Source organism: Callorhinus ursinus, unplaced genomic scaffold (genome assembly GCF_003265705.2).
Source record: "Callorhinus ursinus isolate GAN/ISIS: 27379988/994484 unplaced genomic scaffold, GSC_fseal_2.0 scaffold1, whole genome shotgun sequence".
Taxonomy (NCBI): Eukaryota; Metazoa; Chordata; class Mammalia; order Carnivora; family Otariidae; genus Callorhinus; species Callorhinus ursinus.
This window is the reverse complement of record NW_027397063.1, coordinates 117752209-117777877: the sequence shown is the minus strand read 5'-3', so window position 1 is coordinate 117777877 and position 25669 is coordinate 117752209. Positions and strand designations below refer to the sequence as shown.

Below are 25669 nucleotides of genomic sequence, written 5' to 3'. Positions count from 1 at the left end.
AGGCATTTGATAAAATCCAACAATCTTTCATGACAAAAAAATCACTCAACAAACTAGGAGTGGAAGGGGACTACCTCAACATAGCAAAAGCCATATATGAAAAACCCAACGCAGAAATCATATTCAATGGTGAGAGACTGAAAGCTTTTCTTCTATGATTAGGAACAAGGCAAGGAAGTTCACTTTCACCTCTCCTGTACAACACAATACTGGAAGTTCCCTCAAGAGCAAGTAGGCAAGAAATAAAAATAAAGGCATCCAAATTGGAAAAAGTAAAATTATCTCTGCTGGCAGGTAGTGTGATCTTAGATCTAGAAAACCTTAATGATTCTCCCAAAAAATTTTTGTTAGAACTAATTAGCAAATTCAGCAAAATAGTAGGATACAAAATCAACACACAAAAATCAGTTTCTCTTCTATATACTAACAATGAACAGTCCAAAAAGGAATTTAAGAAAAACAGCTCCATTCATGATAGTATCACAAAGATGCTTAGGAATTATCTTAACCAAAGAGAAAAGACTCATACAATGAAAACTACAAAATATTGCTGAAAGAAATTAAAGAAGACATAAATGTGAAGACATCCCGTGTTTATGGAATAGAAGACTTAATACTGTTGTGATGTAGATAGTACCCCAAACAATCTACAGATTAAATGCTATCAAAATCCTGACAACTTTTTTTTTCATAAATAGAAAAAAAAATCCTAAAATTCATACTGAATCTCAAGTGATCCTGAGTAGTTAAAATCTCTTGACAGAACAAAGGTGGAGGACTCATACTTCCTGATTTCAAGACTTACCATATGTTACAGATATAGTAAATACAGATATTTACTTTACAGATAAAGTATGGTACTGGCATGAAGACAGTCACATAGACCAATGGAATAGAATAGAGAGCCCAGAAATAAACACTTGCATATATGGTTAAATTATTTTCCACAAGAGGTCTAAGAGTTAAAAAGATAGTCTTTTCAACAAATTGGGCTGGGAAAACTGGATATAAATACATAAAAGAATGAAGTTGGATTCTCACTCAATATCATATACAAAAATTAAAAATAATTTAAAGGCCTAAACTTAAGGCCTAAAAATAAAAAAAGAAAGAAAATCTTAGAAGAAAACATAGGGCAGAAGCTTTATGACATTGGATTTGTTAGTGATTTCTTGGACATGACATCAAGACACAGGCAACAAAAGCAAAAATAGACAAATTGAACTTAATGAGAATTAAAACTTTTGTGCAACAAAAGATACCATGAGCAGAGTGAAAGGCAACCCACAGAGTGCGAAAACATATTTTCATATCAGGTAACTGATAAGCCGTTAATATCCAAAATGTATAGAGAACTCCCAAAACTCAACAACAGTAAAACAAACAACCAATTCAAAAGTGGGCAAAGGACTTTTCTTCCTGAAAAGAAATTATACAAATGGTCAATGGGCACATGAAAAGATGTTCAATATCACTAATCATTAGGGAAATGCAAATCAAATCTATAATGAGATACTATCTCATACCCACTAGGATGGCTACTATTAAAAAAAAAAATACCCGGGGGCGCCTGGGTGGCTCAGTCGTTAAGCGTCTGCCTTCGGCCCAGGTCATGATCCCAGGGTCCTGGGATCGAGCCCCGCATCGGGCTCCCTGCTCCACAGGAAGCCTGCTACTCCCTCTGCTTGTGTTCCCTCTCTCGCTGTGTCTCTCTCTGTCAAATAAATAAATAAAAATCTTTAAAAAAAAAAAAAATACCCGGAAAGTAGTAAATGTTGGTGAGGATGTGGAGAAATTAGAATCCTGTGCACCATTTGTGTGAATATAAAATAGTACAGCTACTATAGAAAACAGTATGGAGATTCCTCAAAAAACTAAACATAGAATTACCATATCATCAATGGTGTTGGGAAAACTGGACAGCAACATGCAGAAGAATGAAACTGGAGCACTTTCTTATACCATACAAAAAAATAAATTCCAAATGGATCAAAGACCTAAATGTGAGCCTTGAAACTATAAAAGTCCTAGAAGAGAACAGAGGTAGTAACTACTTTGACATCAGCCATAGTGACTTCTTTCTAGATATGTCTTCTGAAATCAGGGAAACAAGGAAAAATAAGCTATTGGGGCTGCATCAAAATAAAAAGCTTCTACACAGAGAAGAAAACAATCAACAAAACTAAAAGCCAACTTACAGAATGGGAGAAGATACTTGCCAATGACATATCTGATAAAGTGTTAGTATCCAAAATATATGAAGAACTTATAAAACTCAACACCCAAAAACCAAATAATCCAGTTTAAAAATGGGCAGAAGACATGAATAGACATTTCTCCAAAGAAGTCATTCAGATGGCCAACAGACACATGAAAAGATGCTCAACATCACTCATCGTCAGGGGAATACAAATCAAAACTGCAATGAGATATCCTCTCACACCTGTCAGAATGGCTAAAATAAAAAACAAGAAACAACAGATGTTGGCGAGGATGTGGAGATAGGGGAATCCCCTTGCACTGTTGGTAGAATGCAAACTGCTGCAGCCACTGTGGAAAACAGTATGAAGGTTCCTCAAAAAGTTAAAAATAAAACTGTCCTATGGTCCAGGAATTGCACTACTAGGTATTGACCCAAGGAATACAAAAATACTAATTCAAAGGGATATAGCACCCTCATGTTTATAGCAGCATTATCTACAATAGCCAAAGTATGGAAACAGCCCAAGTGTCCGTTGACTGATCAATGGATAAAGAAGGTGTGGTGTATATATATAATGGAATATTACTCAACCATTAAAAAGAATGAAATCTTGTCATTTGCAACAACATGAACGGAGCTAGAGAGTATAATGCAAAGGAAATAAGTCAGTCAGAGGAAGACAAATACCACATGATCTCACCCATATGTAGAATTTAAGAAACAAAACAAATGATCAAGGGGGGGGAAGAGAGAGAGGCAAACCAAGAAACAGGCTCTCAACTACAGAGAACAAACTGATGGTTCCCAGAGGGGAGGTGGGTGCCGGGGATGGGTGAAATAGGTGATGGGGATTAAAGAGGGCACTTGTGATGAGTACCAGGTGCTGTGCGGAAGTGTTGAATCACTATATTGTACACCTGAAACTAACATAATACTGTATGTTAACTAAACTGGAATTTAAATAAAAACTTAAAAAAAAAGAATTACCATATGATCCAGAAATTCCACTTTTGAGTATATACTCAAAAGAATTGAAAGCAAGGTCTTGAAGTGATATTTATACACCCATGTTTATAGACGTATTATTTGCAATAGCTAAAATGTGGAAGCAACCCAAGTGTTCACTGAAAGATGAATAAATAAATAAATAGGGTAAATACATAGAATGGAACATTATTCAGCCTTATAAAAGAAGGAAATTATTGACATATGCTACAACATGTATGAACAGTGGACATTATGGTAAATAAAGCAAGCTAATCAAAAATAGACAAATATTGTATGATTCCACTTAAATGAGGCACTTAGACTGGTCAAAATCATAGAAACAGGAAATAATGTGATGGTTACCAGGGGCTAGGGGTAGATGGAAAAGAGGAATTTTTGTTTACTGGGTATAGAGTTTCAGTTTTTCAAGATAAAAGAAGGTCTGGAAATGGATAGTCACAGTCACACAACAATATGAATGAACTGTACACTTAAAAATGGTTAATATGATAAATTTTATATAATGTGTATTTTACCACAATAAAAAATTGAAAAAAATGATAGTAAAGGATTATAACCCACTGAGAAAGATGGAACCCCCAAGTCCATGCTGATAAAAACAAATAAAAGGAAATAAACAAATAATTGGAGAACAGAAAGCACTTGTTTACTTTAGAATGTCAATTGATTAATGTACAAAGAATGATATAATCAGAAAATCACTATTTGGCAATCAATATAGTAATACTTGATCTAGGCAAGAAACAGCAATGGATGCTAAAACTTGGCAGTGCATGTCTAATGAGGAATAAAATATTAAATAGTCTCAACATATTTTCCCACAAACTACTCATTAATTAAGAGGGAAATTTACAGTGTAGAAATCTGTCAGACACCACCTTAACCAAGCAAACAGTTAACAGAATTGATGATAAGACAAATCACTTCTGTGTTTCTTCTAATGCAATAACCTCAGAATAAAATGAGAGTTTGATTTTTTCCTTTTCAATTCTTCCACATATTATATCTTTTTTGTACTTGACTGAATTGGCAAGGTCCACAAGTAAAATGTTGAATAGAAGTGATAATAGTAGAACTTTTTCTTGATCTCAAAGGGAAAGCTTTCATTCACCATTCCTCCACTGAGTATGATGATTTCATACATATATATATGAATCATATATTTACATATATATAAAACATTTCTTTTATGTATTCATATATATTACATACACATGCAATCGGATAAAACATGTTTCCTAGGATAAGTTCGCTAAGAGATTTTAAAAGAATGGTTGCTGAATTTCACCAAATGTTGTTCCTGTACTGACTGATATAATCATACAATTTTTCTCTTTTATTCTGTTAATGTGATCAATTACACTGATTGATTTTTCAAAAGATAACTTGCATTCCTGGATTAAATCCAACTTATTAATGATTTAGTATCCTTTTTAGATATTGCTGGGTTCAATTTGCTAACATTTTGCTTGAGATTTTTGCATCTATGCTCATAAAAGCTATTTTTTTAAATATTTCTCATGATATCCTTGATGTTTTTGGCTTTCAAACTATACTTACTGGCCTCGAGAACTAGTCAGGGAGTACTCCTTCTTTTTCTATTACCTGGAAAATATGTGTAAGATTGTTATAATTCTTCTTAAATGTTTGGTAGAATTCACTGGTGAAGCTGTCGGGCCCTGGACTATTTGTGAAAATGATATTTTTATGGACTCCTCTGGGAAAAGAGTGGAAGCCTGAGAATCTTCCCTTGTCCAGGGATTTCTGAGGGGACTGAGATAGAGAGAGCTGGGGGGGTGTGGCATTTCAACGGCCTGACATTTTTCTAAAAGGACAGTGCCCTTTGTTCTCACCTCTCTTACCACCCTCTTCCTGAGCAGTAGGTCTACGGGGTAGTGGGTCGATGAGCATCAGTTCTCAGGCTACCTGATCCCACCTTCCCGAAGACCCAGACTCAGGTCTTTCAGAGGAGAAGCCTTGGTGTTGGGCAGAAAGCAATGAACGGGAAGAGGGAGAGGGACTGGTTCAACCAGACAGAAGTTCTTTGTTTGCTCTGTTTCTTTGCAAATGAGGCAACATTTGGAAACAACAAATATTGGTTCAGAGAGCCAATGCATTCCTGCCCGTCCCCTTAGGTCAGCAACTCACCCCTCACCCCCTGCACGTACACACAAGTTCAGCTCTTTCTACAAGAGACCCAATCCCACTGAAATTTAAGAGCTTTATTCAGTTTATGGTGGAAGATTTGGGTCATGACTTGGCTCGGTCTATAACTGGAAGCTTTTTTCATTCCCCTCAGCCCCTCTTACCTCCTTCCTTCCCTTCTTCCCTTCATTGCTCCCTTCCATTTCTGGATAAAGAAAGAGAAGATGAATATCCAGAAGGCAGCTGTAGCCTAGAGAAGGCTGGGACTTAGGAGATTTGAGTTCAGGTCCCAGAGCTCTATGAAGGAGGATGTGTCATTTTAGTGTAGTGTCCACATCTGAAAATTGGGGAACTGATCTCATCTCTCGAGGTAGTTGGTCAAGATCACAAAAATCTTACGCCAGAACAGTGCTTGGCACATGGAAGGACTGAAAATGTGATACTTTCTTTCCATCTGAGCATAATAAATTTGTGCATGCCTGAGGTTCTGCAGTTGGGGCACTCAGCCCACTCCCAGATGGACAAACCTCTCTGCAAACTGAAATGTGGGATGGCGTGTCTGTGAAGAAATGTCAGGGCTGGGAGTGCCCTGTCTGTCCCTCTCAGTGTGATCCCAGATGAGTCCCTTGGTCTCTGTATGTACCTATTTCCTGGGACAGTCAGTGTCCCTGGTGGATGGGTACATGCACTCTGGAAGCAGACTGCTTGATTTTGCATCTGACTCACCGGTTGATTTTGGACAAGTTATTAATCCTTCAAGGCCTCAGTTTCCTTATCTCATCTTTAAAATGGGGATTCTAGTACACCGGCCAGAAAGTGCTCCCTCTGAGGGGCTCAAGCTTGGTTGTGGGCCTGTCCCTGAAGGAGCTGCCTCAAGAAAGTCTCACTAACCCCTCTGGTATGAGAGTAAGTGTGCAGTAGAGGCCCAGGGGCGGGAATCATGGTCCATCTGCCTTCCATGGCCTCCACGGAGCTTCCCTGAGTTTGTGGGTTATTCAACATTGGGCAACTCTCCCTCCTACTTCTGGGCAGGCCCTGCAAGCTCACTGCATGGCCTAAGGAGGCATCAGCTGAGTGCAGTCTCCTGTGATGACTCCTCCCAGCCAGCCCTTCCCCTCACTTTCTCCCTCCATCTTCATCTTTGTACCTCAAGGTCTCCCACAGGAAGCCAGGCCACTCCCTAATATGCCTGCTGCAGGGGGATGTAGGAATATGCCCTTCCTGCCATGATTCTGGGTTTCCCACGGCTTAAGCAGGAGGGCCCATGAGGGGCAGAGACCGAAGGAGGGCAGCAGCAGCTACTCTTCCTCAATGGTGAGGCAGGCTGTCTAGGCTTGTCTTATGTCTCTACTGTAAACAGAAAGTCCCCGCTATAGCTATGCACTCTAAAGTGGGATGTGTGTAACCCCTTGTATATGAGACAATCTAATGGGGTATGGGAGAAGAGAACCTAACTTCCAGTTATATTTATTCTTAATGTGAAAGATTAACAAATGAACATTCACTACTATTTTGAATGAGGATTGGCACTGTCTCCCACTGGTCTGTAGGCCAGACAGACACAGGTCTTGTAGAACCTCTAAAGTGTCTGAGGGAAGATGGGGGAACACCTCAAAAGGGGAGGGGTGGGAAAGGGGGTAATGGATGGTTGTGACTCTCTGACCTGTCCTTTGTTCTTGGCTTTTGTGGTTCCACATTTTGTGGTTTTCTTGTGCCCAGGAAATTGGATGTACAGATTAGGTGATGTGGTATAACTCACCAAACCTCATAAAATGCACAAGTGCCTTAAAAACATTTCTGCAAAGAAACTAGAATTAGAAGATGATTCTGATATCACAAACACAAGTGAACAAAAATAAAATGACAATACTGGCATCTTAGAAGGACTGGTATAGATTAGTTAGTGTAGATAGAGCCCAAAACCACAATCATCTGATCAGACTGGATAAGTAACTTTTCGAGAAACCTAAAATTATCTTGATGACTTTCTGGAGTATTGACTTACATCTACTATCAGGACCCTTGCCCTTTCTCTAAGTATATTATTTTGCCTTGAGATATTATTCAGTGTATACAAGGCAGGATAAACAAAGGAACATCTAAAAAAGAATGTTTCATCTTTGTTTTATTGCTTTATAAATTTATATTCCTCACATGGTTGAAATGTACACAATATATTAGTTTAAAAAATACATACACAGAATGTATAACCTATTTTTCCTAATAAGGATGTGTAATCAAAGCCAGTTGGAAACTACTTAGCTGGAGGGAGACAGCGATGACCCAGCCATTGAGACCAGGCTACATCCTCCCCTGGGCCCCTTGCTTTGTGCTGGTGTATCACCTTGTTCTGAGTCTCTAGACTCTTCATCGCATTCTTGGGTAGCTTCTTGTGGGAGAGAATTTGTCTCCCCTGTGAATCTGTCCCTCGGCCAAGGTGTCCAGCCCGCTGCATGGAGGAAAGGAAGGTTTTTAATCCAGGAGTTTTAGTTTAGTGGGGCATATAGAGAGAGAGCAATTCCTCAGTTAGGAGGGCCTTTGAAAGCCCAGCAGCAGGGTTTCTGGGGACACCTGGGAACAAGCGAAGGGTGTTGAACTTGTCTTTGATTTGAGACCAGCTTTATTCTTCTCTGACACCCTCTCTCCGGAAGGTCTTTGCCTATCATTCTGCATTTCTACTCTAGATCTAAGGTAGCTCCTTCCCTCTTTTGTCTGTGGAATGAATACATAGGACTGGTGCAGGACCAGCTCTGGCATCCTGCGATTCAGGAGCAGAGCCACTGGCCCCAACCCCCGCCCCTACCCGCTGTAGCCCCGCTCCTGGCACGGAGAGAGCACGCATTAACAAAGGGTTGATTTTTCTTTAATTCCCTTACAATCAGCATTTTTGTGCTGGAAACCATTCGTGGGTCTTTCCAGAGCTCAGGAAATGGGGTGATCGGCCTGGGGAAGGAATGAAGGGGGAGGGATGAGGGGTGATTGGGCAAGAGGGCTGCGCAAACACAGGAGGTCAAAGATTCTGCATGGCCCGCTGAGCCGAAGATAAAGGGGCACCGGACGTGGGGAGACTGCGCAGAAGCCCACAGGTCTGTGCTCCCGGCTCCTAGCCACAGACCCAGGAAGATGAGGCTCGCCGTCCGCGCCCTGCTGGCCTGCGCGGTCCTGGGTGAGTGCCGGCGCAGGGAAGGTCCGCAGAGTCGCCAGCCCGGTAGCTCTTTGCACCCTCCACTGGGCCACACAGGCTTCTGGGTTCCACTCTTGGGCTGGAAGCCCGGAGCACTTCCTTCGCTCTTCCCCGCCGCATCCCTGCACCTGGTTCAGCACTGCCTTAGGTTCAGCTCTGCGCCTGCCCGCAGCTGCTGGTCCTGCTAGTGCCTCTGCCCCTTTTCGTGCCCTCCATGCTTCCTTGCTTCCTCTCCTTGCTCTCCTCCTCCTTGTCCAGTAAATCTTGTAGTATTAGAATACAATAAGAGCACTTCCATCATAGTTTATCAGATCCCTTCTATGAGGCCTCCTGAGTTGAGTCTGAACTGCTAAGCATGGCATTCAAGGCCTCCCAGATCTGACCGCGCCCCCTCCCCCTTGGCAGTCTGATGTCCCATGGGTGCCCTTGGCGCTGAAGATGTCCTGCTAAGAAGCAGGGCTGCTGAGAGGTTCAAAGCATATTTGAATCCAGGCTTCTTGGGTCCTCACCGGTGAGAGGGCTGGGGCTGGGAGGGTCAGGTGAGGGTAAATGAGGCCATGGATCCAGGCACCAGTGGAGTGGAGTTCGTTGCACACATCCCTGCTGTGGGGCCTGTGACTGGATGGCCTCTGCCACGCCCATCACCTCCTGAGATTGGCTCCCTTTGTCCTTTAACTTTTGCCTGCCTCTCCTGGTGCATTTGTTATACCTTTGGAGCCTTATGTTTAGATATTTGTCTCTCCTGGAAAAGTTTACCCTTGGGAGTTGGCCCTGCATTACTTGCCTTTGCCCCTGGCCCCCTCCCACCCTCAAAGCACCTCATAGGGCTGTGCAAGGTAAATGCAGGACTCAGGACAAATTCCTGCCCATGAGACCTCAGGAGGAGCAGTTTAGCAGGGGTCTGCCACTGAATCCTGATGCCTCCCATGACTTCTCATGGGCAGATGTGGGATAAAGGGTGGTTGGGGCATGGATTTCCCTGTGGCCCCTCCTTATGCATCCTGGAAAACTGTTGCCCTTTCCCTTTCCTGCTTTGTGCTTTGTGGATATTCATCAGCTTCCTTGAGTCAGCCCTGTGCTGTTATCCACAGAAAGTGGAGATGACAGAGGTCTTTGGGAGCAGTGCAACCACATGATTTTAATAGCTACAGACATGGCTGGTTTTAGTTTCTCCTAATGGCAGCCCAGAAGACTGATGAAAATTGAGAAAGGGGTCATTGGAAACAGAAAGAACCACTGAATATGTGGAGTTCTAGTTATTCCTGGGACAGAGGATGATAGATGAGTATCTCAGGCAAATTCATTATTTCATCAATCATTTATCCCTACCTACTGGCCAAGCAGATGGAAAATAACTCAGAATGTCATCTTCTTTTATTCCCTGGGCAGAGACAAAAGTCTGGAGACCTGGTTTCTAGGCCAGTATTGGCCACTAACAGGCTGGGTGACCTTAGGTGGAGCATCACTCTCTGAGCCCAGTTCCATCATCTTTAAAAGATGGTAATTCCTACCTTGCTAGCTTCCCCAAGTTGTCATATCAATCCAATGCCTTCAAGAGGCTGAAAAGGTCCAGTCACACTGATGAGGCTTATGTCCCTTGGCAGTCCCATGATGGTGAGATAAGGAGGCAGGGAAAACAGAAAAAAGCAGATTATTGTGGTCTCCACTTGAGAGCTGATGGTCAAGCCAGCATCCCTCTGGCTAGCACAGGGTGGTTAGCAGGTGACTAGGAGGCCATTAGGGTTCCATTCTCTTGTCCCCAGCCTCAGAAGGCAACAGAATCTGTGCTCTGTGGTGTTAATGGGAGGAGGACCAGATGGAGGGGATGGAGACTTCAAGAGCCGTCAGAGGGTGTTCTGTCTCTCCCACTAGCACAACCTCTGGCCTCTTTCTCCTAGGGCTGTGTCTGGCTGTCTCCCCTGAGAAAACTGTGAGATGGTGCACTGTTTCAAATCATGAGGCCAGTAAGTGTTCCAGTTTCATGGAAAATATGAAAACTGTCCTTGAAAATGGTCCTTTTGTCAGCTGTGTGAAGAAAACCTCCTACCTTGAGTGCATCAAGGCCATTTCCGTAAGTCACTGTTGCCTAAAAGAGAGTGGAATAAAATCCATACTTTCTCTTCTGTCATTTTGGAACAACTCTTTACTCACAGGTAGGAGGCTGGTGTGTGGAAGAGTCAACCCCCAGTGCTAATAAAAGCACTTCAGAAAGGGAAATTGGAGTGGTTATCTTTAAGGAGTCTTAAAATCCAACACACTCTGAAAAGGGGACTATTTTGAGGCACGAAGTTCTCTGAATTCAGGGAAAAAACAAGAATGTTTACTATCAAAATTTCCATATGACATTGTTTTGGAAGTTCTTGGTACATCATGGGAACTAGATGAATGATGCTCACAGGGAAGAGGAATACAGTGCCAACTGCAGATGTTTGCTGATCTCTTTGTTTTCTAGATTTTCCAAAAACACTTCACTCCTTCACTGTTGTCCCTGCACATCTGAATGTGGGTCAGACACTGTGCTGAGCAATGGGGCTGCGGCAGTGAATTTAAACACATGTGGTCCTTACTCTTGAGGAGCTTATAGTCTAGCCAGGAGAGAAGAAAAACATGCAAACAAATAAATTGTAAATTTCAAATTGTGTGATGTACAACAAAGGGAAAGAGTAGAATGCTCTGACAGAGGCTTTCAGAAGAAACTTGCTTTGGACTGGGTGTCAGGCACAATCTGCCTGACAGGGAAGCAACGAAACTAAGACCCCAAGGTTGAACATGGATAAGCCTGACAGGTGCCATTGTTGGAATACACCAGGCAGTGAAGAACAGTTTGTGCGAAGGGCCTGAGACAGCAGAGCTGGGCTTTCTGAAGTTGCTGTAGGGAAGTCAGGGTGACAGGAGTAGAGCAAGCAGGAGACTGGAAAGAGTAATGAGGTGGGAGAGATAGACTTAGCCAGATGGAGCATGATTGAAGGAATCAGTCATTTGGTAAAAACCACTGGCTTGTGTTTTTAAATTGGATCTCAGTTATGATCATGTTTTAAATTTAACCCTTGAATTATGACATTTATTCAGTTTTAGTCCATGTGTGCCCCTTTTTATTTTTAAATGTTGATAATATAAAATAATACTATCCATGAAACTAACATAGGTTCTCAAAACTTCATCAATACCAATAGCTTACTTCTAGGGCTGTTGTGTGGCAGCACTGGATTTTATGAGAATGGCACCCACACAGTGTGGTGTAACCCACAACTACTGATGTGTTTCTCCATCCCGAGCAAACTGAATCCTACAACTTTCTTGCCTTTTATTTTAGTTTTAAGATGTATATAGGTATGCGTGAACGACTGCACGGTTTTGATTCGTAAAACGTTTCATAAACATGGCATTACTATGTGTTGTCTTCTCCTTGTTTTTCACTCCTCGATATTATGCTAAGATTCACCCACATCGTTGAATATAGCCATTGTTCATTCATTTTCAGAGCTCTACAATAGTCTATTATGTTAGTATAACACAATTTATTTTTTCTTTTCTGGTCATTAGGCATTTGGGCTATTTCCAGCTTTTTGTTATTCTAATCAGGGTTTGACAAATATTTTTATACAAATCTCCTAGGACACAAATATTAATAGTTTTTCTTGAATATATATGTGTAGGAGCAGACTTGTTGTGCCAAGGGATATGTATGTGCCTTTTAAGACAATGCCAAATATGTTTGATTTTTTAAAAAATTAATGAATTAACATAGAGCGTATTATTAGTTTCAGAGGTAGAGTTTAGTGCTTCATCAGTTGCATATAACACCCACTGCTCATTACATCACGTGCCTTCCTCAGTGCCCATCACCCAGCTACCGTATCCCTCCACTTCCCTCCCCTCCAGCACCCTGTTTGTTTCCTAGAGTTAGGAGTCTTATGGTTTTTCTCCCTCTCTGATTCCATCCGATTTTATTCTTCCTTCCCTTTCTCTGTGATCCCGTATTGTTTCTTAACTTCCACATATGGGTGAAATCATATGATAATTGTCTTTCTCTGATTGACTTATTTTGTTTAGCATAATACCCTCTAATTCCATTCATGTCTTTGCAAATGGCAAGATTTCTTTTTTTATGGCTGAATAATATTCCATTGTATATATATATGCACCACATCTTCTTTTTTTAAATTTTTTATTGTTATGTTAATCACCATACATTACATCATTAGTTTTGGATGTAGTGTTCCATGATTCATTGTTTGTGCATAACACCCAGTGCTCCACGCAGAATGTGCCCTCTTTAATACCCATCACCAGGCTAACCCATCCCCCCACCCCCGTCCCCTCTAGAACCCTCAGTTTGTTTTTCAGAGTCCATCGTCTCTCATGGTTCGTCTCCCCCTCCAACTTACTCCCCTTCATTCTTCCCCTCCTGCTATCTTCTTCTTTTTTTTTTCTTAACATATATTGCATTATTTATTTCAGAAGTACAGATCTGTGATTCAACAGTCTTGCACAATTCACAGCACTCACCATAGCACATACCCTCCCCAATGTCTATCACCCAGCCACCCCATCCCTCCCACTCCCCACCACTCCAGCAACCCTCAGTTTGTTTCCTGAGATTAAGAATTCTCATATCAGTGAGGTCATATGATACATGTCTTTCTCTGACTGACTTATTTCAGTCAGCATAACACCCTCCAGTTCCATCCACATTGTTGCAAATGGCAAGATTTCATTCCTTTTGATGGCTGCATAATATTCCATTGTGTATATATACCACATCTTCTTTATCCATTCATCTGTCGATGGACATCTCAGCTTTTCCATAGTTTGGCTTTTGTGGACATTGCTGCTATAAACATTGGGGTGCAGGTACCCCTTTGGATCACTATATTTGTATCCTTTGGGTAAATACCTAGCAGTGCAATTGCTAGGTCATAGGGTAGCTCTATTTTTAACTTTTTGAGGAACCTCTATACTGTTTTCCAGAGTGGCTGCACCAGCTTGCATTCCCACCAGCAGTGTTTGATTTTTAAGTCAATTCAATGTGGGTTTTTTTTTAATTTACCCATGTAGTTAGTTACCTTTATTTCCTTAAAAATTTTTTTTAATTTAAATTCAATTTAATTAACTTATACTGTATTATTAGTTTCAGGGATAGAATTTAGTGACTCATCAGTTGCATATAATACCCAGTGCTCATTACATCAAGAGCCTTCCTTAATACCCATCACCCAGTTACCCCATCCCTCCACCCACCTCCCCTCCAGCAAATCTCAGTTTGTTCTCTATAGTTAAGAGTTTCTTATAGTTTGTCTCCCTCTCTGTTTCCTCTTATTTTATTTTTCCTTCCCTTCCCCTATATTCATCTGTTTTGTTTCTTAAATTCCACGTATGAGTGATATCATATGGTATTTGTCTTTCTCTGACTGACTTATTATGCTTAGCATAATGCCCACTAGTTCCATCCATGTCATGGCAAATGGCAAGATTTCATTCTTTTTGATGGCTAATATTCCATTACATATTCACACACCCCACATCTTCTTTATCCATTCATGTCGAGGGACATCTGGGCTCTCTCCTCTTTTTTGGGGGGGAGTGTTGTTGTCAATGTGATTATTTCAATTTCTACTCCTACCACCAGCATATGAGAGAATAATCCATATCATTCTGGGTGAATTTGGTATTTTATCATTATGAAATTATCTGGCAGTGCTTTTTGACTAAACTCTATTTTTCTGATATTAACATACTACACCAACTTTCTTTGCTTAGTAGTCGTCTCCTGTGCCTTTTTTCATTCCTTTATTTATTTTATTTTCAATATTCTGTGTGCTTCTGCTTTAGGTGCATCTTTTGAAAACTGTTGCTGGATTTTATTAATGCAATCTGACAATCATATTTATTTTATGTGAAATCTCATTTATTTTATTATTATTACTGGTAAATTTGGACTTATTTCTGCCATATTACTTTTTGATTTCTTTTAGTCCAGGCTTCCCCTGTTTTCTGATTTTTCCTTTTCTGATTTTTAAAAATTGAGTTTGCACATGTGTTTGTTCATTTGCATTGTTTTCCCTTTATTCCACTTTTCCTCCTACCGGTAATGAATTTAAACACTTTATTTATATTCCTTAATGAGTTCCTTAAATTTTTACTACATACTTTTAGCTTACCAATGTATTATAGTAAAATAATCCTGGTCCTCCTTCCCAAACAATAAAAGGACTCTGGGAAACAGTAGCTCAGACTTCCCTCTTCCCTGTTTAAATATTACCATTTAATATTTTATGTCTATCTTTTTTTTTTAAGATTTTATTTATTTGACAGAGAGAGCACAAGCAGAGGGAGACAGAGGGGGAAGCAGGCTCCCCGCTGAGCAAGCAGCTCAACGTGGGACTTGATGCCAGGACCCTGGGATCATGACCTGGGCCGAAGGCAGCCACTTAACCAACTGAGCCACCCAGGTGTCCCTTACGTCTATCTTTTTAAAACACTCAATGTAAATACTTCATGTATTTGTAGACACTATATATAAACATATTTGTGTATGTTTGTGTATGTCTATGTGTGTGTGTATACACACACCCAAAAATTTAGATAGAGAGAAAGAGAATACTTAGATTTATCTACATTTTTGTCATTTAGTCTGTTTCCCATTCCTTCTCATTTTTCAGACTATCTTTCTGGGATATGTGTCCTTCTTGAAATATGTTCTTTTGGTGATCCTTTCAAGCCAATCTCTTGGTGTTAAACTCTCAGGTGCTTGCTTGTTTTCTCTGCAAATGCTTTAATCTCTGGAATGATAATTTTGCTGAATGTATAATTCTAGTTTGACATTTTTACCCTGTTTTAAAATATTATTCCACTGTCTCCTGACTTCCATTGTAGTTGTGGAGAAGTCTGGTATTATCCTATTATTCCTTCAATCATCTCTGAATAATTTTGCGGTTTCATTTCCTTGGTCTGTGACATTCTATAGATTCACTGATATTTGCTGTTGTGAAAATCTTGGTACCTATCCTGCTTAGGGTATATCAGGTCTGTGGAATTGTGCTTTTCATCAATTCTAAAAATTTTGCAGCCATTATCTCTTTAAATACTGGCTTTTTTTCAGTCGCTCCATTTTTTTTTTTAATTTTAGGATTCCAAGATAACACATATTAGGTCTTCTTTAACTTTTTAATCCTTCTTTCACAATTTCCACCATCTATACCTCTTTTTGGCAGCATCCGGGATACATTTTTCAGATATAGCTTCCAGTTCACTAATTCTTACTTTAAACATGTCTAATCAACTTATTGCCCATTCATCACTTTTTTATTTCAATAGTTATATTTTTTGTTTCTAGAAGCACCAGTTCAAATAATTTTTCTTCTTATTTCTGATAATTTCCTTTTCTATGCTTTATCTCTGATTGCAGCCTTCAATTTGTATAGAAAAGTAAATACCTCATAGGCAGCTCTTTTCAACTTTGCATCAGACAGCTTCAACCTCCTTTGAGGGCCCAAGTCTGTTGTTCCTGTTGATGCTTGTGCATTGTGGCTTATATTCTTCTGAGTGTGTTTATCTGCATCTGGGAGGCCATACTTGATTTTAATCCTCCTCCTCCTTGCTGGTTCAAGTTCCCCTTGGAATCCCTGCTGCTCTAGTGGATCCCATGAGTTAGGCCTTGGCTCCTTGGTTCCTTTTCCTCTGAGGCTCCAGTGATTCCTGATCAGCATCTTGGTGTCTTGGCCACAAAGCCCCAATCTCATTGCTCTGGGAAAATTTGTTTGTTTGCTTATTTATTTTTGTTCTGTGGTGTGTGGGGTGGGTGGGGAGAGGCCAGAGGTTATACTTACCTTTTTTGATACCAAGGAGGCCACAAAGATTGTTTCTTGGTGTTTAGTTGTGGAATAGAGCTGTCCTTCACCAATGTGAATGTATCTAATGGCACTGAAATGTACACTTAAAAAAAGGTTAAACAGTAAATTTTATCTTATGTATATTACAATAAAACAACAAAAACAATCCCAACCCTTAAAAGTTGCCCCAAGATTAACTAACTAAATAACCAGCAAGTAACCGTAATGGAAGAAATGAACCCAGACGACCTGATTTTAAATCTAGCTCCATGACTTGTTAGCTATGTAGCCTGGAGAAGTGACAAACTTTCCATGCCTGTGTTTTTTCATCTGTAAAATGGAGCTGAGCTGAACAGTGGTGACCTGTGACATATCTGAGTAGTCCGTTAAACAAACAGTGAGCCATAATGGAAATAATAATCAGCATCTAACCCTTAGTTCATAGTATAAGAGAGGTAAAGCCCAAAGAAAGTACCAAATCCTTGAACAAGACTCTTGTAGTTATGGGGTCCCAGGACAGGAAGGAAAAGTACCAAGTACTGAATCAGAGTGGAGACAAGTGTCTTTAAGACTCCCCTCCCCCATAAGGAGTGCTTCACAAAGTGCCTGGAGAAGACCTCAGCAGAAGGCCCAAGATGAAGAGGTCACCAAATGAAAGCAACTGGATTCTCAATATAAATATGTGTAAGAGCATGGTTGCAACTTCCTTCAATGTCTGTTGTGCTTGGGTAGTGTACCCAGTCCAGGGTTGGGAGGGCAACTTTTCCCCATGAGGTCTGCCACGTAAAGCTTCTCTAATTCATGTTGATCTTGAAAGGTTTCTGAGCCAAGAAACAGACTCTTCACCAGGGGAAAGAGAAACATAATTCATTCCTTTATCTATGTGGGAGGAATAGGAATATGGTGGCCAAATCCCCTCACCAGGGAGGTGGAGTCAACTGAAGCTCTTGGTGTGGTATGTAGTTTGGCCAAGGTGAGGGTTCTTTTGGCCCCAGGTCCAAGAAGATCTGCCAGTCACCTTCACTTGCCTGGGTATAGGTGGACCTTCCTCAGAAGTAAGGACTTCATCAGGGTCTGGTCTGTTTCCTTTCAGGCAAATGAAGCAGATGCTGTGACACTGGATGCAGGCTTGGTGTTTGAGGCTGGCCTGAGTCCCTACAACCTAAAGCCTGTAGTGGCAGAGTTCTATCGGACAGAAGATGGTAAGTTCTTCCTGGGGACCCAGGAAAGAGTTTGTGGCTCTTGTTCTCTCCTGGTAAATGCTGAGTTTGTCTTGTCCAGGCAGGTAATGGAGATTAAATACTGATGGGCATTCCCTATTGGGTGTCAGTGGGGAATGAGAGGACCTATCAGCTGCCATAGGCACAAGTCAAGGCCTCTGGGGCTTTGGGATGGTTGAGGACTGGGGCTCCTGACACTGACCTTCTGGGCTAGGAAATGTGCTCCCTGGAGAAACAGAGAAGACTGTGTGCAACCTGACCTGAACCACTAGGGTTTAGAGCTACATAGAGGAGCCCTCCAAGAACCATAGGTGCCACATACAGGGGAGAGACCACACTAGAGTACATACTTGGAGCCCCAGCAGCCTTGCATTTCCTCTGAGAGCAACCAACTGTCCCTGGGCCTGTGTCAATGAACAGGAAATACTTAGAATGAATGTGGTCTCTGTGTTACAACTCCAATTTCTTGGTGGGCTTGAGTTGGTAGGTGTAGGCAGACACCCTGCAGGGCCATGGTAGGCCTGTGTTTGCTTGGACTATTATTACAAATGTTCTCTCTGCAGTCCTTTCTTCCCCCTGCTAGTCTAGGCAGGTTTTCCTGATCTCTCTCTCTTTGTGACCTGACCCAAAATATATGTGCCCTGTGGATTCCCTTTCTCTACTCAGGAGTCCAGTAGTGATGAGCAGTTTCCCTGTGGCCCAGGTTGAGGGTCTTTCATTCACACTGTCTCTTGACAGATAAAAAAACCCAGTATTATGCTGTGGCTGTGGTGAAGAAGAGCAGTGACTTCACACTGAATGAGCTCAAAGGCAAGAAGTCCTGCCACACGGGCCTTGGCAGGTCTGCTGGGTGGAACATCCCCATGGGCTTACTTTATTGGAAGCTGCCTGAGCCACGTGAATCTCTTCAGAGGGGTAAGTAGGCGAGAGGGTGAGTGCTATCAGGCAGGCCTACACAGGCCACACTGGGGTCACTCAGACATGATCAGGTGATCATGTGTGATGAGTCTGGGGGGTGGAGGTAGGGGTACACCGGCTTTAAACTGGTCAGTTCTGCCACACCAGCAGCCCTTGGGAGGTGTCAGCTGAGTTTTTTCTTCTCTGAGCTCCTAACACCCACCCAAAGGCTATCCCGAGGCGTTGGGGTTGGGGGGGGAAGGCCATCAAGCCCAACAGAAGGCTTCAGTCAGGGCCAAGTTTGCTGGGCCCTACTGATCACTTTCCTGGGGTTCTTTCCGGTCTGTGGCTGATGTGTTTCCCATTCTGCTGGAGCTTTTCTGGTGGCTATCTGCTGCCCATGAACTTGGCCTGTACCTCTCTATGTGGGTCTCCCATCTCTCAGATATGACTCCCAGAGGAGACCTCTCTCTGAGCTGTTCCAGTCTGACAACAACCTGAGACAGGCCTAGGTCAATGGCAGGCACAGGCCTGGTTCTTGGGGAGGGGGATGGGAGGACAAAGGTTAACTTGTCCCTTTTTGGAAAACCTTGATCTTGATCAGTGAACACACATAAGGATGTGCTGAGACTGGGTGTGCTGGTTTTGCTTTAGTCACTCTCTGTTCCTTAAGGAGTCTAGACTGGGAGCTGAGAGCTGTAATTGCTTGTAGCCAGGGTGGCTCATGACCTGTGCTACATGTCTTATGTTGAGCAGCAGCGTCCAGTTTCTTCGCGGGCAGCTGTGTTCCCTGTGCAGATCGGACAACCTTCCCCAATCTGTGTCAACTGTGTGTGGGGAAAGGGACGGACAAGTGTGCCTGCTCTAACCATGAACCATACTTCGGCTACTCAGGTGCCTTCAAGTGAGTGAGACCAGCTGCTGTTCCATGGTGGCCAAAGTGTCCAATGTCCTCAGGCCGGGAGACCCTACCTGGCCCATAGCAGAACCCAGCCTACAGAGGAGTCCGGGAGGCCTAATCCCCTCACAGTGACTCAGTGATCCAGCTGTTGGCCAAGCCAGTGCATATGCCTTTCTTGTGACATTTGACAAGGAAGCCCCTCTCCTGGAGATCTTTTCTATGTCTCCAGAGCCCTTGAACTTGCCCAGTGTGTTCTTTCGCTGGACTGGGCAGAGCCTAAGGGAACAGGCACATCCTTAGTGTCTGGACCATTCTTCAGTGACTGACCCTCTGCTTTCTATTGTAGCAATGTCTTCTGTTCAATGCACTGGCCTCTCTCCTGCCTTCCCTCATTGTCCCTGTGCAGACAGCTCATGTGGCTGATTTTTCACTCCCTCTTTTACCTTGGTTATATCCTAAAGTTTGATAGCCAACCAAGGGACATTTCCTCTGTAAGGAGACTAATGTCTTTATCTTCCATTTCAGAAACTTGAAAACTCTTTTCTGTATTAAAATATCTTCAGTGATTTTTTTTGCTACTTTGGGGCACATTATAAGGGATTTCTAGTTCCCATGAGCTCAACCCCCACCCCCCACCGTCTTAGTGGTATATCAGTGCCCCATAGTGCTTCCTCAGCTGTGGGTCGGCATAGAGGCCTCCACCAGTCTCTGCCCTTGTCCCAGGGCTGCGTGGTGTGATCAGACAGACCCTCAAGCTTGAAGTGAAGGGTCTTCCCTGCTGGGATCCTCCTAATGTATTTCTTTCCCACAGGTGTCTGATGGATGATGCTGGGGAAGTGGCCTTTGTCAAGCATACAACAGTGTTCGGTAAGTGACAGGAGAATCTACACATTCCCTCCAGGCAGTGCGTTTTCTTTTTTTTTTTTCCCCTGTACCCCTTTTCATGGACAGTAGTCAGATATGAGCATACTGTATTCCTCCTTTATCATTGCTTGGGTTTCTACTTGTGCAGAGTTGTGTGCCTATGGGGTCCTCACCTGGACTCCTGGGCTTCTTTCCATCATTCAACCGCCTGGACATGGGGATCCTTCTTCCTGGTCAATGTTGCCACAGCAAGGGATTGGGGGCATGTCTGGCTGAACTTGGCCTGAAGTTGGTCTGCTGAGATGAGACCTATTGTGGGGTATGGGGCAGTCACCCCTGTACTAGGCATCAGAAGCTTTCTTGCCTGTAACTTGTTGTGGGATCTTGAGCAAGTCAGTTCCCTTATGGGCTCTGGCCCTCAGTGTTTGCTCTAGGTATCTCAGCTCTCACATGCTATGATTCATTGGGATTGCAAGGGATGGGGAGACGGACTATAGTTCATGACGCTGTCCTGTCTGCAGTTGGCTCATCCAGGTTTTCTTCCCCCAGAGAACCTGCCAAACAAAGCTGACTTGGACCAATACAAGCTGCTCTGCCCAGACAACATGCAGAGAATGTCTGTAGATAAATATAGGGACTGCCACCTGGCCCGTGTCCCTTCCCATGCAGTTGTGGCCCGAAGTGTGGGGGGCAAGGAAGACTTGATCTGGGAGCTTCTCAACCAGGCCCAGGTACTGGATTCACTGTTCTCCCTCCTGCTTACTGCTCTCTGCTTGGATTTAAGGCATTTTCCTACATTCCCTTCTTGCCACTATGGAATACCTTGTTTTTAGGACATAGTGGGAACTGCGCCACATTCATCCACTTGTCCAAAAGTGCCCAGCAGGGACTCAGAGTCGCACAGAACCTAGTCCTGCATTATTGCCCGTCAGACCCTTACATTTTGGCCTAGTGACATGAAGATGCTCCTTACTGCTTAATTCTATTTCTTTCCATCTAAACCAGGACTTCTAGGCCAAGGGCAAATACTCCCTCCCCCATAAGGCCTTCCGTCACCTCTGCAGAAGGAAATGATCTCTTTCCTAATGTCCCTCAGGCTGACTGCAAGGAAGCCACACACATGGCCAGCTTTACTTAGAGCCTAGAGCATGCAGAATGCCAGCACTGAGCCAACCTCCTCTCATCTAGCCCTCCCGTCTGTCTGTCAAGGGTTTTAATGGTAACCACACAGTGTCAGCTTCTGAAGGAGAGTGCATTTCTTAGGCTCAGTGAGCTGTCAATGCAACCAGGGGGACAGGCACGGAAACATATCCTGTGAAATAGGTTGTTGCATGACTGCAAAAAGGCTGGGAGTGGGGATGGTGCCGGGTGGGAAAGAGCAGGTTTGACTGCCCTCTCTCCTGGAATCTTGAAAATTTCATGGTTTTAATTTCATTTTCTGGGGGTTTTGTTTTTCCTCAGTCCCCTTTTGCGGCCTTCCTTGCTGCTGTAGCCAATTACTATTGTGTTTTACTACACACAGGAACATTATGGCAAAGATAAATCTAAAGTCTTCCAGCTCTTCAGCTCTCCTTTGGGGAAGGACCTGCTGTTTAAGGACTCTGCCGAAGGGTTTTTGAGGATTCCCCCTAAAATGGACACGTGGCTGTACCTGGGATATGATTATGTCACTGCTCTTCGGAATCTAAGGGAAGATGTGCGTAAGTACTGGGGAAGGATCATGTAACCTTTTGGAGCCTGGAAACCTGTTTGGGGCAAGGACCAGCAATAGACTCTTTCCAGGTACTAAAAGCCCACCCTGACATTTCTTTATTCACCCTGCCTTCCTGCCCAGTGTTAGACTGATGCTAAATGGTGTCAGTCATCATGAGATGGGCCTGGACATCACCAAAAGGCATGAAAGGAAATTCATGCTTAAAATGACTTGGATTGATACTAGCATTATTTCCCTTGTGTAAATCAGGGCTACCCTACCCACTTTGTGAAGCCAAATAGCCTGTCACAAAGTAAGTGAAATAGAATAAAATTGCTACAGACTTGTACATCTGCAGCCAGTATTATGATCAGCATGTGCCATAGTGAAGCTGGAGCCCTGGACAGATTGATCCTGCTCCTGAATTTCCTTGGGTCATTGAATGTTTGCTTGATTATTCATTCATTCAACAGACAACTGTGCTAGGTGCTGGGCGTGCAATGGTGAGACAAATGTATATTAGATTCTGCTGTCATGGAACTTTCTCACCAGTGGAGAAGACAAATGTCCAATGAATAGTCACTCCACTGAATGATTGATTAAAAATGAGAGATTTGCTCAGAATAAGGGAAAACAAACTCAACAGAACAAAATATCATGGTCTGATGAGACCATGAAAACAAAGAAAAATAGCTCCTGGAGCTGCAGTAAGCCTTCCTTGAGGAAGTGACTTGAACTGAGCCCGACAGTCAAATAGATGTCCATTTACTCAGCAGACATTAACTGCACTGACCATAAGCCAGGCACTGCCTTTGAACAATGAGGGTGCTGTGGAGAGTAAGATAGGCACAGCCCTTGCCTGGGCTGAGCTTATGTTCTCCTGCAGGGAACAGACAAAAAACAATGCACAAATAAATAAGAACAACTCAGGTGGTTAAGTGCTATTTCAAAAAGAAGAAGGAAAAAAAACCAAAACAGAACCAAAAACAGCCTGAAGTGATTGAGGGTTTGGGAGGAAAGTTGGCTTCTTGGAAGAGATTATTTTAAGCCATACCTAAATGTTAAGAAGCCAACAAAGAGATTGTTACTGCCTTTGTTTTCTAAGATGATGAATTCCTGGAACGGGACCTGTTTGTATATTACTGGCAAATCCCAGCATTTTCATAAAGACAATTAGTAGCATTCATAACCAGCAGGAACTTCTGGGGCCTCAACTGAAATCTGGCTGTCTTTCTTATGCCCTAGGCCCGGATACCCCAAGGAATGAATGCAAGAAGGTGAAATGGTGTGCAATAGGTCACCACGAGAGGGTCAAGTGTGATGAGTGGAGTGTAAACAGTGGAGGGAAAATAGAGTGTGAAACAGCAGAGTCCACTGAAGACTGTATCGCCAAGATCGCGGTATGTCACTCCTGCCCCCGTAGGGCAGCATTTCTGCCACTGCTGCCGGCCTGTCCCTATGGCTGAGTGAATGTTCTTAGGGCTGATATAAGAACCTGTTCCCAAGGAACCTTGCCCTCATGTGGGAGCCCAGCCCCACAGGAGCTTCAGTACTTTTGAACTTATGGATCCGAAGGGCTCCTTGGGGCTCTGTTTCCTCGCAGTATTAGCACATGGTGGAGGGCGCTCTGAGCTGTGTCTGCTTACCGGAGGCTGGACCATGGTGTGGGTATGCCTGGGACCCAGGGTGTGGCATGATAGGTGTGACAGGGCTGTGCTGATTGTGTAAGCAGGTAGAAGTTTAGCTTTGTTGATCACAAGAGCATTCCATGTTTGCTTTTAGAGTTTTGAAAATCCTGAATGATATAAAAAAGAAAATGAGAAGTACTTGTAATCTTCTACGCAGAGAAAATCCTGTTAAATGGGATCATATCATATACACAATTTACTATACTTTTTTCACATATCTAGTTAGCTTTTCCTATGTCCCAAATCATTTTTCGAAAACATGATCTTTTATTTTTTTATTTTTTTTAAATTTATTTGAGAGAGAGCGAGTGAGAGAGCGAGCACAAGTGGGGGAAGGGGCAGAGGGAGATGGGGAGGGAGAAGCAGACTCCCAGCTCAACAGGGAGCCTGAGGCAGGACTTGATCCCAGGACCCTGGGATCATGACCTGAACAGAAGGCAGACACTTAACCAACTGAGCTACCCAGGCACTCGGAAAACATGATCTTTTAATGTTGTAATCTATTTTGTAGTGTGGATGTGATGCAATCTATTTAGCCATTTGTCCATATTATCTATAACATCATTTAGTCTGTTTCTGTCTTTTTTGCTGTTATGAATTATACTTGCATGTTTTACATTGGATGAATCACACTTGCACTTGTACTTTTTATCCAAATAGTTTCCCACATATTTGATTACTCCTTTAGGGTGTATTCCTAGAAAGTAGATTTCTAGGCCCAATGGAAAGCTTGGCAATCTTGTGGAATTTAAGCATCTCTATAATTCAGGGCTTCTAAACCTGAGAAATAGGTCATTCAAGAATATTTTACTCATTCATTAACACTTTGTCTACACCAAGCACTGAAATAGCACTCAGCCACATGGCCATGATTCAGGGCTAGAGCCCCATCAGGAGGCGCTCTATGCCACAGACATAGCCTCGTGTCCCTGACTCCACTCATCTGTCTTACAAATAAGCACTCCTGGTGTCAGAAAGTTGTTGTAGAAATGTCTCTGGGACAGTGTATCCTATGAGAGGACAGGAGGATTAACTGTGGGTCTATGCTCCTAAAGAAACTAAGCAAGGAACCCGAAATTAATCCTTAATTCATCATGGTTTGGGTGAAAATGAGAGTACATTTTATTTTCTCTGCTGGGTGTTCCTGACTGATAGATCCTTGGGGCTCTGGTACAGCACCTGCCATCTCCTGGGGCCTCTGTGGCCTGTGCTGGGAAGGCTGCCTCAAGGAAATGGCTGGAAGAGCAGGCAGGACAGGAGATGGCCTCTTTTCACCTGCTGTAATGTGCTGTGTCTTTGCAGAAAGGAGAGGCTGATGCCATGAGCTTGGATGGAGGCTTCATCTACATAGCGGGCCAGTGTGGCCTGGTGCCTGTCCTGGCAGAGAACTACCGTAAGTGGAGGGGGTGCCTCTCTGTGCTTTATTTCCTCTGGGCCAGGGAGAGAGGAGATGGGAAAATCATAGCCTGATTTACACCACATTGGCCAGAAAGCTCTTGTTTACTGAGCACCTCCTACTTCCTAGGTTCTGGGCTCCCTCATCTCTAATCCCCACAGTCACCTTGAAGGATAGAATCTTCTACCATACCTTCCACCAGGTTGATTGGAGGCTTTGCACTGGGAAGTTCCAGCTAAAAGTGACCTCTCTGCAGAGGACAGCTGGGATTCTCAGCTGGGATTCCTGGCAGGTCTTCTTGCTTCCCAAACTCACATTTCTGGTGCCCTGGTGCAGGGATTCAAGTATAGTTGGCAGGGACCACTGTGGCCACAGGTCAAACAGAGCAGGAAACTTGAAATTCACACTTTTGAGCTAAATTCCAGAGGCCAGTGAGCAAAAGTGAATTTGTATAATCCAGACAGCCTGGACTGTTTGGGAATTGGTGAAATGTAGATTGTCTTCCTGGTTCTTTTTATTCTGAGCTGCACATGGGAATGGCATGACTTCCAATGAATACATGTTTAATGACTTCTTCATTTTCTCCTCCAGAAACTACAGGCCCTAATTGTAGCAGCACAGCAGAGGAAGGTGAGTTG

General features: G+C 42.9%; 1 protein-coding gene across 1 annotated transcript in view; it reads left to right on the top strand.

Moving 5' to 3' along the window:
* Nucleotides 1-8365: 8365 nt before the first annotated feature.
* LOC112831669 (serotransferrin-like) overlaps nt 8366-25669 on the top strand; it is a 56066-nt gene continuing 38762 nt past the window's right edge. Inside the window, 11 exon segments of the mRNA XM_025882032.2 lie at nt 8366-8522; nt 10439-10611; nt 17466-17574; nt 18331-18507; nt 19246-19393; nt 20202-20257; nt 20804-20985; nt 21777-21954; nt 23193-23347; nt 24938-25028; nt 25623-25661. Coding sequence (XP_025737817.1) covers nt 8480-8522; nt 10439-10611; nt 17466-17574; nt 18331-18507; nt 19246-19393; nt 20202-20257; nt 20804-20985; nt 21777-21954; nt 23193-23347; nt 24938-25028; nt 25623-25661 — 1351 coding nt within the window. The 5' untranslated portion in view covers nt 8366-8479.